Below are 12,188 nucleotides of genomic sequence, written 5' to 3'. Positions count from 1 at the left end.
CATTAGATAATCCACACAAAGCACAATGTTAAAAATGACCACCAGGAGATGGCACCAAGTAAATGATTCGATGCAGACTCATTGAGTCAAAAGGCACTCATTCTGTGAAATCTTATTACTAAAATCATGTCTGCATGCTATGCAAACCTTTAGTCATTGTTGTGTTTGCATGTGTAATTAGTTCTTATGTACATTTATTATGTTTTATTTGTTTGGAGAGGCTTTTGGACACTTGGAGATGTTTTTAGACACTATGATAAATTATTTTTGTAATGCTATAACATTTGATTGCTTTGTCGTATCAACACAACATTTTTCTCAGTACAGTTGACATGATTGGGAACATAACAAAAGCAGTTTTTCTGGAGCCACCTTATTTAAACCCAGAGATATAGAATGTAAAATCAGAAAAATAAGATAAAAGTTCATTTTTGGCTATATTTTTTGTGTGAATGTATCATAATCTATTAAGAATTTCAAAAGTTTCCTTTACAATGATACCAAACACTTGACTCTCCTTGTTTTTTTGTTTGTTTTTTTTGTCTTGTTTTTTTCGAGCTATAAGCCTTTAGTTTTGGATATGCCACTGAAACTTTTTAAAAACACCCTCAGAGCTTAAAGGGTTAATTGCATTGCAGGATATTTCTGGTTCCCAAATGACATTGTCAGAACTAAAAGGCATACACATCCCAGGTTAAGTTTCACTTAAGCCTCATAGAGCATTGCAACATTTCATCTAGCACATTTAGGTATTTCTTGAACTGGCCGTAATATCTGATTTCATGTGAGGTCACTTTCATCCCGCTGTGAGATCCGTCATTTTCAGGAAGCTGTCCAGTTCGGCTGGATCCAGGCCTCATAATGGAATTGGCAGGTTAGGCAGTAAACTGGAGGTGAAATGAACAGCTCACAGGAAATAGGATCCATTAGACCCCAGGGTGCATGACTATAGCACAGATACTTCGCTTCACACTTAAGTCCCTCCGTTAGGGCTTAATTCATCTCCCCTACTGAACCTGCGGAGAGCAATTGGACTGCAAAACTCTTTTGCACTGAGAGAGGGTAGGAATAATGACGGGGGTCACCTTTTTGATGCACAGAACGTTCTCATCTTTAACTTTACATGGTCTTTCTGAGAGACATTAGCTTCTTTTTAGCATTTCTTTAGCAGTGTGATTTTGAGCCATTTGAATTTACATCAAATGGAGGAATGGCTTCACTGCTACACTCAAAATGTTTATGGCTGTTTGCTGACTGTTACGTAGAGTTGTGGTGAGGCAAATGTTTACCACTCCATACCAGTATCCACTCAAACCAGTCTTATATCTGTATTTTATTTGCAGTGGGACCCTCAAGGAAGCCCACAGACCAGTTTGTCGACCACTTTGCTCCCCCACGGCGCCCCACATCACAGAGGGCTTTCAGAGGGCACGGAGGGCTTTCACCTGGGCAAACCTGACCCCTATGACCTCTATGAGAAGTCACGTGCCATTTATGAAAGCAGGCGTAAGTCAAAGCTCTTAATAAATACTGCTGCTTTCTGATCTTCACAATATAGTTGTTTTTATAGGGTATAGGGTGCAGTAGTTTAGTCAAATGAAAGCAAAAGTTACCTCACATTCCTACATGGGTGAAACTCACAAATAGAGTGGTTCATATTTCACTCCAAAATAAAAAGAAATAATTAAGAAATTGTATTTTGCATAAGAAAAAGGGCCTATTTTAGTACCATTAAGATATTTGCAATGTAACATTATTCACTTTCTTCTCAAATTCTCTTTACCGTAATGCATCCGCATGTTTTACTTTTGACATTATTTTCAGTGATCATTCTCATTAGATTCTTATTGACTGTGATACAATATTTTTTTATTGAAATCAGCATAAGGGTAGTACAGCATGCTAGCATTGCATGTAAATACTTTAAAATTTGAATAATGTAACTTTTTTCACATTACAGTAATGAGAATTAGATTTCTTTCCACATTATGGTAATGAGAATTAGATTTGTTTTCACATTATGGTAATGAGAATTAGATTTTATCCGCATTACAGTAGTGAGAATTAGATTTTTTTCCAGCATTACGGAAATGAGAAAGATATTATTTCTGCATAATGGTAGTGAGAATTAGATTTTTTTTTTTTCAGCATTACGGTAGTGAGAATGACATTTTTTTCAGCATTACAGTATTGAGAATGAGATTTTTTCGCTATCACGGTAATGAGAGATTTTGTTCCACATTACGATATGGGAATGACATTTTTCTGCATTACGGTAGTGAGAATGAAATTGTTTCTGCATTACAATAGTGAGAATGAAATTTTCTGCATTACGGTAATGAGAATGATATTTTTATGCATTACTGTAGTGAGAATGAGATTTTTTTCTGCATTATGGTAGTGAGAATTTTGCGACCATTTTTCCAGAAGGTGCGACTAAGTTTTGTTACAGGTCGCACTGGTGCAACTACAGTGTTGGCCAACCCTCCCTCTCTCTCTCTCTCTCTGTTTATGCACTGCCATTTTCTATTAAGCAATATCAAATGGCAAACGCATCAAAAGCGGGACAAAACAGCGCTAAATCCGCTACCTGGACCACTTATCAGTACAGCTCAATGGACAGAGTAGCGTAAGCGCAGAACAGGTGCATTCACTTGCAAAGCGTAAAATCATTACAGCGCCACGAGGACCAGTGAGAAGCATAACACGAGCGCAGAAAATGTGCGTTTACTAATGGATCCGGTCTCGAGCTCTCAAATGCACAGCGCTGTGAGAAGCACGGCGCGAGTCATTGAAACTTTTTTAACCCAGAATTCTCTGGTGCAAACCACTATGAAAACCCCCGGCGAGTAAACTAGTTTAAAACTACATTAAACAGCCCGACATTCTGAACAGCATTGACAAGATGAACAGGACCACACATATAAATAAGACTTTTCACACATCAGCACTCTTTAATGTATTTAGTATTGTAACACTAACTGTATTAACTAATGGCCTAGTATTTTAGGCAGAAATATATTCATAATAATATTATATTACTGCTAAAGCTCTATTAAATTTATAATAGGCTACATTAGGGGAGTGAGGGAATATCATAAATTTTTGTTACAACTTTGGCTGTTTCTAAATGTTTATGTATTTAAAGTTTTGTTATAGAAATCATATTACATCTAACCATGGTAGTGACGATCCATGCTTGGTTTTACCTGTGGTTTTACCCATGGTCTGATTAACCACTGTTAAAACTATTTAAAAACTATGGTAAATTTTCATAAGTGCAAATACAAAATAGAATCAAGGGCTTTAGAGTCTGGACCTTTTTGAATTATTAACAATGCTAGTTTTCCTTCTCTGTACAATCTATTCCCTTCTAATGCTCTCTGATTTTAGAAAAATATAACTGGTTTTGTTTGCCTTCAAATTTCCAAGAGATAGCTGAACTTGATTCAACAACAACCTGATGAAAGGAGTTCCAATTCAGTCAGAATAATTTAGCCCTATATAAATTAGGGGTTAACTATTTATCAATGTTATAGATAACCTTCCTGTTGTTAACACCAGTAAATTTACATCTGCATACCAACTCAATATCAACACCTTACCATCGAATGAGTATATCTGTGGGCCAAAATATTTAATATGATTGGCAATTTTTGTAATATAATCACTTTTATTATTAGTTTCTGTCTTTAAATTGTTCATTTTATAGGCCCCCAGAACCCCACTCCCCATTGGTGCTACCAAATGAGGGGCACCAGTGCCACCGCTCTCAAATGTTAGTCTGGAGCCCTGTAGAATGAGATTTTTTTCTGCATTACGATAATGAGAATGAAATTGTTCCATATTACGGTAGTGAGAATTAGATATTTTCTGCATTACAGTAGTGAAAATTTGATTTTTCTGCACGTATGAGAATGAGATTTTTTTCCACATTACAGTAATGAGGAGATTTTTTTCTGCATTACGGTTGTGAGATGATTATTTTAGTTTATTTTTCTGCATTACGGTAATGAGAATGAGATTTTTTTTTCCGCATTATGGTAATGTGAATGAGATGTTTTCTGCATTAAGGTAATGAGAATAAGATTCTTTCTGCATGAAAACAAAGATGGGGTCTCGAGTTAGTGACTCGGACTCAAGTCACATTTTAATAGACTTCAGACTTGACTCGACTCAACAAAAAATATTTTTTTGAGATCGTGAATATTTCAAAAATGGCTCAAGTCTTTCAACCTGAACTATCATAAAGGAAGAATTTGTGTTTTATTTGTATGGTTTTATTACATCTGCGTCACATATTTCCCCACGTGTCATGGTAGATCAAACCCTTATAATAGAATTCAATTATGTATTTCAGTGTAAACCCCAAAATTATAAGAGTCCCATAAAAACATTTCGGCACCCGCTGTGCCATATGTGCTCACATTTGGTTTTATTAACGTAGTGTCCTCAGAAGCAGGAACTTAAGGAAGATCGGCTAAAATTAAAGATACCAGAATGTCAACATCAAATTTTATTAGACATCTAAGAACATATCCACAAAGGTTTAAACACATTTACACACATAGCTAGCCAATATTGTACTGTCGCAAACATTGGGTAGTGTACAGGTCTGGCTCTTGCCAGCTATGTTAGGGTGGGCTGGGAGATGTCATAAGTGTGGATCAGGAAAAGGGGACATACCCCCAATGCACATTTGGGGTTGCTAGCTAATATTGGCTGGGATAGTGCATCAGAATTCAGTTCCAGTATTTCGCTAGCACCCGCAGTGTGAATTTGGGGAGCAGAGGTGATGGGAGAGGGAGATATTCGATGAGCGGGAACTGGGGAAGAGTTAGCCTAGAAGCACAACCAGGCTTTTTTATGGGCACCAAAAACCTATGCATTGCACAAAAATATCTCTTATTAACATTCTCGCTCGCATGACTGTCTCTGACTCTCTGGTTTGCAGCAGAGTGAAGGCACGTTTTGAATGTAGAATGTTTTGCTTGCTTTAGGCCATTGACAAATATATACAAATACTACACATTTCTGGTGCTATATATTATATTGTCCAAACACATATGAGAATATTTCAAAGCTTTTGTTTGCATAAAGCTTACATTTTTTATTTAATATGGTTTAAATATTTAGTGAAAATTCAGATATTATTTTCAAATAAAGTTTGAACTTTGAATATGAATAGGCCTCCTCAAATTAATAACTTTACATGTATTTTTGTATTTTATTGATGGACCTATGTAGACAGGTAGAGTTCAGGTAGAATCCTAGTGGTATCCCAGACATTTTTTTGTTTTTTTTTTGTTTGTTTTTTTAATCTGGCTATATAGTGTAATTTTGTAAATATGATTTTTAAATATTAGAGTATTTTTTTTAAAGGCATGAAAAATGTACCGTTTAGTGACTCAGACTCATGACGAAAGACTTGTGACTTGACTTGGACTCCAGTGTTAAAGACATGTGAACATCTCTGCATTACAGTAATGAGAGTTGTTTGGAATTGCTGCTGCATAATTTTCATGAAAATATTGTCACGATACCACAAATCTTTAAAGTCCTAAAAACAGTCTTAATTTTCTTTAAGCAAAATAAGATTTCTTATTATAAGATTACTTATTTTAAATGACCCGTTCTTGTTCTTGACAGGTTTTGTGAGATTCACCCACATATTAGCCTGGTGTAAAGCACATATCACAATAAATCCAGGTGATTGTACAAAGGAATTTTGAATCATTTCACTGATTGAAGTTTTAATTTCTCCTCACAGAGCCAATTCCACCTCGGTCAGTGATGGACTCTGCAGGCAAGTCTATTGTGTTGCTATTCCTTTCTTTATGTCACCAAACGCATATGCTGTTGGTTTTATTTCAATAGCTAATTTATGTAACCCATGAGGCTTTATGTGCTCTATATATAGCTCTCTGTCTACTACTATACTTGTATCCTCCAATAGATCATGAGGTTCAGCACACTAGTTTGTAAGGTGACCTACATAAAGTGCAGAGTTCTGTGAGCCATGAGCTTGTGTTTAGGTTTAGATTTTAGGATAGTTGTGCTCTCCTGTAAATGTCATGCTCTGCTCTCAAACATGTCTAACATGATATGATGTACTGTAACTCATGTGATGTAATGAGATCAGAAAACTCAGTTCTGTATTTTTATCAGAAAGTTCTTATTTTTTATTATTATTTTTTCTGTTGTAGTGAACAAATCTGACAGTTACATTTTAATTAAAGGGTTAAGTTCAGTAAGAAAATATATTTTTTGAAGGAATTTGAAATCAATCTCTTATTTTGCACTGTTTTGGGGTTTTCTAAAATCCCTAACCCTAAAATGAATAGTATTAATAATACACTATCTGGCCAAAAAAAAAAGTTGCATACTCTAATATTCCGTTGGACCGCCTTTAGCATTGATTATGGTGTGCATTCATCGTGGCATAGTTTACTATACTTTCATATGTATATGATATACTTATGCAACGTCACAACATTTATTTCCATCCAGAGTTGCATTCATTTTGACTCAGTAAAGTCTTCTCCGGCACATCCCAAAGACTTTCAATGGGGTTAAGGTCAGGAATCTGTGGTGGCCAATTCATGTGTGAAAATGATTCCTCATGTTCCTTGAACCACTCTTTCACACTTTGAGCCCGATGAATCTTGGCATTGTCATCCTGGAATATGCCCATGCCGTCAGGGAAGAAAAAATCCATTGATGAGATAACCTGGTCATTCAGTACATTCAAGTAGTCAGCTGACTTCATTTTATTGCCGCATAATGTTGCTGAGCCTAGACCTGACCAATTGAAGCAACCCCAGATCATAACACTGCCTCCAGAGACTTGTACAGAGGGCACTACAGTATGCATGATGGGTGAATCGCTTCATGCGCATTACTTCTTACCCTGACGTGCCCATCGCTTTGGAATAGCGTAAATCTGAACTCATTTTTCCATTGCTCCACAGTCCAATCTTTATGCTCCCTAGAAACTTGAAGTCGTGTTTTCTGATTAGCCTCACTAACAAGTGGCTTTCTTGTGGCCATACAGCTGTTTAGTCCCAATCCTGTAAGTTTTCGTTGCATTGTGTGTGTGGAAATGCTCTTACTTTCACTATTAAACAAAGCCGTGAGTTCTACTGTCGATTTTTAACGATGTGACTTCAAGTGTTTTAGTGATCTCCATCACGATCATTCAAGATTTTTTTCCAACCACGTCTTCCACGAAGCTGACGGTTCATCCTTCCAGGTTTTAATAATGCGTTGAACAGTTCTTAACCCAATTCCAGTGATTTCAGCAATCTCCTTAGTTGTTTTCTTTGCTTGATGCAGGCCAATAATTTGCCCCTTCTGAAACACAGTAACATCTTTTCCACAATCACAGGATATGTCTTCAAACATGGTTGTTTAAGAAATGAGAAGCTACACATTGCATCAGTTAGGGTTAAAAGAATTGTTGCCAGCTGAAACATATAAATCACTGCAATAATGATCCAATCATAGGCTCTTAAGTATCTGCTTATTTAAATCCAAACATTACTTTTTTTTTGGGCCAAGCAGTGTATAATTGCCTTACATAATTGCCTTAGCTAACACCTCTAAATAAAAACAAACATGACTTGCATTATATAAACAGTAATTGTTGTTACTCAGGTGTGGAGTACCAAGAAGTAGAGGTTCATCTGCTGCGAGAGAAGACTGGCTTTGGCTTCAGGATCCTGGGTGGAGATGAGGCGGTGCAGGCAGTGAGTCCGGAGGCCCGTGACAAGGCTCGTATGGGGCAGGAAAAACAGATACTAGTGACCGACCCACTGGTTCACATCTGTACAGCTCCACGAGCAGCAGAAAGAAACAGACACACTGAAAATTCCTGTTTCCTTCAGCTACTACACTTAAAAAATACCATGGCAATTACATGTTATATTTGTATTCATTCAGTATTCAAGGTCCAAAATAAACTTTTTGCCACACCTGGCAGTAGCTATTAGCTAGTGAATTGAGAAAATTTAGCTGCCAAAAATATATCTTACTGGCCATATTTAAATATATAGAGTATATACAGTATATAATGTGTGTGTGTGTGTTTATATATATTTAACCTCCTGAGACCCGAGTGTAACTGCAGTGTGCATTTTCCATTTCCCTTTTTGATTTGTAACTAGTAGCAACTAATAAACATGCATCGTTTTCCTAAAAATGTTTTTCCACATCCGTATGTGGACAGCGAGACTAAGTGAAATGTATTATTTGTTTATCTTATTTTTTTATCCCCTACTTAGTAGATCCTCATGGTGGCGTGGTTATTCACCTCTATCCGGGTGGCGGAGGACAAGTCTCAGCTGCCTCCACTTCTGAGACCGTCAATCCACACATCTTATCATGTGGCTCGTCGTGCATGACACTGCGGAGACTCACAGCATGTGAAGGCTCATGCTACTCTCTGCGATCCACGCACAATTTACCGCGCGCCCCGTTGAGAGCGAGAACCACTAATCGCGACCACGAGGAGGTTACCCCATGTGACTCTACCCTCCCTAACAACCGGGCCAGTTTGGTTGCTTAGGAGACCTGTCTGGAGTCACTCAGCTCAAAGCTGTGAAATTTTAAATAATACCAAGCTATAGAAAGTCAAATTTTTAAATCAAATTGTTTGCTATGTTTCCAGGAGTGTTGGTTATTCATGTTTTTGAGACGTTACAGACATTACACCAGAAATTAGCATAAATAATTCTGATTCAAAGTAATGGCCAGCATCATCCAATCATTGCCAGCCATCTTAAAATAAAATTATACATTATAAATTCTGAATCTATGTACTGATTACCATTGTCCCGTGTCTGCCAAACATGTTGAGTGGACCAAACATCATCTGCAGCCTGAAACTGAAGTTTGGGTTTAATGCACATAGCTGCATAGAGAGCTTTAGGTTGTTCCCTTGCTCCCTATTTAGTGAAAAACTTAACCTCTAATGTGCTGTCTGTCTGCACTGGTCTCAGAACAGTTCAAAATGCACCTTATTTTCATCCTAACTCCTTCTAAAGCCTCTGAAAGCAAAAATGTTTCAGCCTTTGGATGAACCCATTGATTCTCAATGTGATAATGTAAAAACATCATTAGGTTTCTTACCAAATGTAGTTGTGTTGCCGTTTCTCCCAAAGACAAACTCAGGCTGTGGTCAGCGGCATGTTGTATTGACACATGACTCCGTACGTTGAAAATGTAACCCTTTACTGACAGCACAGAGTCTTCTGAACTGAGATTAGTCGGTTCAAATGAATTTAAATTATGTGCTGCGTATAGCAAAGTCAAAATACAATGTCAATGTACTCGGGGTTGCACGAGGATATATATATATATATATATATATATACTGTATATATATATTGTCACTATGACAAAGGAATTATTTAGTATTTTTTATATTGTATACAGCACAGGTCATTGTGTTTCTTCATCCCTCAAAAAAATAAAAAATAAAATAAAAAACATTAAAAAAAAGCCATTTGCATCTTGGATAAACTTATGATGATCAATTTTCCACTGAGGTAAAATGTATTCCATGCATTATTTTTTGCAGTTTCTAATTAAGTTACTGGGGAAATCGCGAGTAATGCAAGTTTTATTCAAGCCATTTTTTACTCTCATTTTGCTTTAGGCGACTGTTAATTTTGGACCCTGATGGTATATGTCAAAGTACCATGGTATCACCATCTGATACCATGACAGTACCATGTTACTGCCACAGTACTTTTTTTGTAAGAGTGTGCAGCTTTATTTTACAGTTTACATGAGAAATTATTTGCTTTCAAATGGCATAATAAATAATTATATAAATATCTCTTGACCATTTGTTTTTGATCATCTGAAATCATGTGTGTTCTAATTTAGGGTTCATGAATAAAACCTAGCTGCAGAATAACTTTCTGGTTGGCTAAACCTATATTAGCCCATCAACTACCCAAGAAAAGTGCTGTTTGAACATGTAAAGCCATTGACAATATGATTATGAGACTGTGAGTGTCAGTTCACATTAATGTGATAACTAATTTTTCTCAACAGATTGTGATCGGAGCAATCATCGAGAACAGCCCTGCGGAGCGGGACGGCAGACTGCGTCCGGGAGATGAGCTGGTCTCGGTTGACAGGATGCCCGTGGCAGGGAGACCACACCGCTACGTCATCGACCTCATGCATGCAGCTGCACGCAAAGGACAGGTCACCCTGACCGTCAGGAGGAGAGTTCTGCCGCAGCAGGGTGAGCACATGCCAAAACAGTAAAGGGATAGTTGACGTAAAATAAAAATTCTGTCATTATTTACTTACCCTTATATTGTTCCAAACCTGTATGATTTTCTTCCATGGAACACAAAAGGAGATGTACTGACCTCAGTCAGTAGCCTCAAGTGAATGGTGACTGAGGCTGTCATTCTGCCTAGAAAGAAAGAAAGAAAGAAAGTCATATGGGTTTGAAATGACGTAAGGGAGAGTAAATTATGACAGAATTTTAATTTTTGGATGAACTGTTACTTTAATATGCTAAAGGACAGTAAAATGATTTTATTTTTTCCCCCTATTGGTTAGTTAGACTATCAGCAGGTAAAACTGCATTACTCTGTGGCAATTTTGTCTGTTTGATACCTTGAGTCAAATTGCTGTGCATCAGCTGAGAGTGTGTGTGCTGCAACCTGCAGGCCAGCCGTCCGAGAAAAATGGTGCATCGACAAATCAGAGCAGCTCTACCCGGGGTCATGCAGTGTGCCCAGTCAATTTACCACCCACAACTGATGTAGTTATCCACCGCAAGGAAAGTGAAGGCTTCGGTTTTGTCATCATCAGCTCCCTCAACCGACCAGAGACCACAACCACGATAAGTAAGTCTTCCCTTCACATAGCTGTTAACCTAGTTGAGATAAACCTGCTGATTTGGTGAACAAAGTGTGAAATGTACACAGTAATGGATTAAAGGGTCATTTTTATTAACCTAGATTATTTATCAGATTAGATTTAAACTCACTTTGAAGCGTAGCATTTATTTTAAGTCTGAGATTAAGGCTCTATATGTGTTAGAAAAGACAGTCCACAAGGTTTCGAGGCATGACGATTGATCTTAGCTTTTTCTTCAAAACTTTGCAAGTCATTTCTCTTTGAAGGAAGGAAGCTGATGCATGCTATCCACATTCGGGTGAATATCTCGAAATCTGTCAAAAATATGTGCATTTTACAGTATATTTCCCTCCAAAATCAAAAGAATTAAATGCACAAAGAAAGCACATTTTCCCCCTCAAATTCTCATTGATGTAAAGTTTTTGTAATTTCCATTATTCTTAATTGTGGTTCTTAATGGATGTTCTTAATATTAGATTTCTTATTACTGTAATATAGTACATTTTTATATAATGTATAACATTCATTTATAAGTATGACATTTTATTTATAATTTCATATTGTAATATTTATCATTTTATGTAAATGTATACTTTTTTATTAATTATACATAATTAATTATGTAATTTAATTTATAAACTGTACAAATGATAGCCTGGTATATGATTAAATCACAAATTAAAGTCAGTAATGTGAAATGTATTATTTCATTTTAAATACTTTGCAATAAGGTTAACAACAATAGTTAACAATGTTTGTTAACATGAACTAACAACGAACAACACTTTTACAGCACTTATTAATCATAGTTCATGTTAATTTCAACATATAACATTAATACATTTTTTGTTAATTAATATTTTGTAAGTTGTGTTTGTTAACATTAGTTAATGCACTATGAACTAACATGAACTAACAATGAACAACTGTATTTTTATTAACTAACATTAACACAGATTAATGTAAAAAATATATATATATTGCAACTGCATTAACTACTATAACTACATTAGTTACCATTAATTAACAATGAACAATACTTTTACAGCACGACTTCATCTTGGTTAGTGTTAATTTCAGCATATACTTGTACATCTTTTAAACTCCTTAACATTAGCTTATACTGTACATTATCAACTAACATGAACTAACAATGAACAGTATTTGCATACATTTGTTACATTAAGATTAATAAATGCTGCAAAAACTATTAATTGTTAGTAAATGATACCTAATGCATTTATTAATGTTAACAAAAAGAATCTTACAGTCAAGTGATAACTTGTTTATTTCTTTTGATT

The 12,188-nt window shown here is 36.1% G+C and overlaps 1 protein-coding gene across 1 annotated transcript in view; it reads left to right on the top strand.

The window, feature by feature from the left end:
* Positions 1-12,188, top strand: part of LOC127436016 (membrane-associated guanylate kinase, WW and PDZ domain-containing protein 2-like) — a 136,956-nt gene that overhangs the window by 114,072 nt on the left and 10,696 nt on the right. Inside the window, exons 13-17 of the mRNA XM_051689899.1 lie at positions 1,344-1,506; positions 5,771-5,806; positions 7,657-7,748; positions 10,063-10,258; positions 10,695-10,874. Coding sequence (XP_051545859.1) covers positions 1,344-1,506; positions 5,771-5,806; positions 7,657-7,748; positions 10,063-10,258; positions 10,695-10,874 — 667 coding nt within the window. The remainder of the gene's footprint in view (positions 1-1,343; positions 1,507-5,770; positions 5,807-7,656; positions 7,749-10,062; positions 10,259-10,694; positions 10,875-12,188) is intronic.

This window comes from Myxocyprinus asiaticus, chromosome 46 (genome assembly GCF_019703515.2).
Source record: "Myxocyprinus asiaticus isolate MX2 ecotype Aquarium Trade chromosome 46, UBuf_Myxa_2, whole genome shotgun sequence".
In the NCBI taxonomy this organism is placed as follows: Eukaryota; Metazoa; Chordata; class Actinopteri; order Cypriniformes; family Catostomidae; genus Myxocyprinus; species Myxocyprinus asiaticus.
This window is presented reverse-complemented; position numbering and strand designations above follow the sequence as displayed.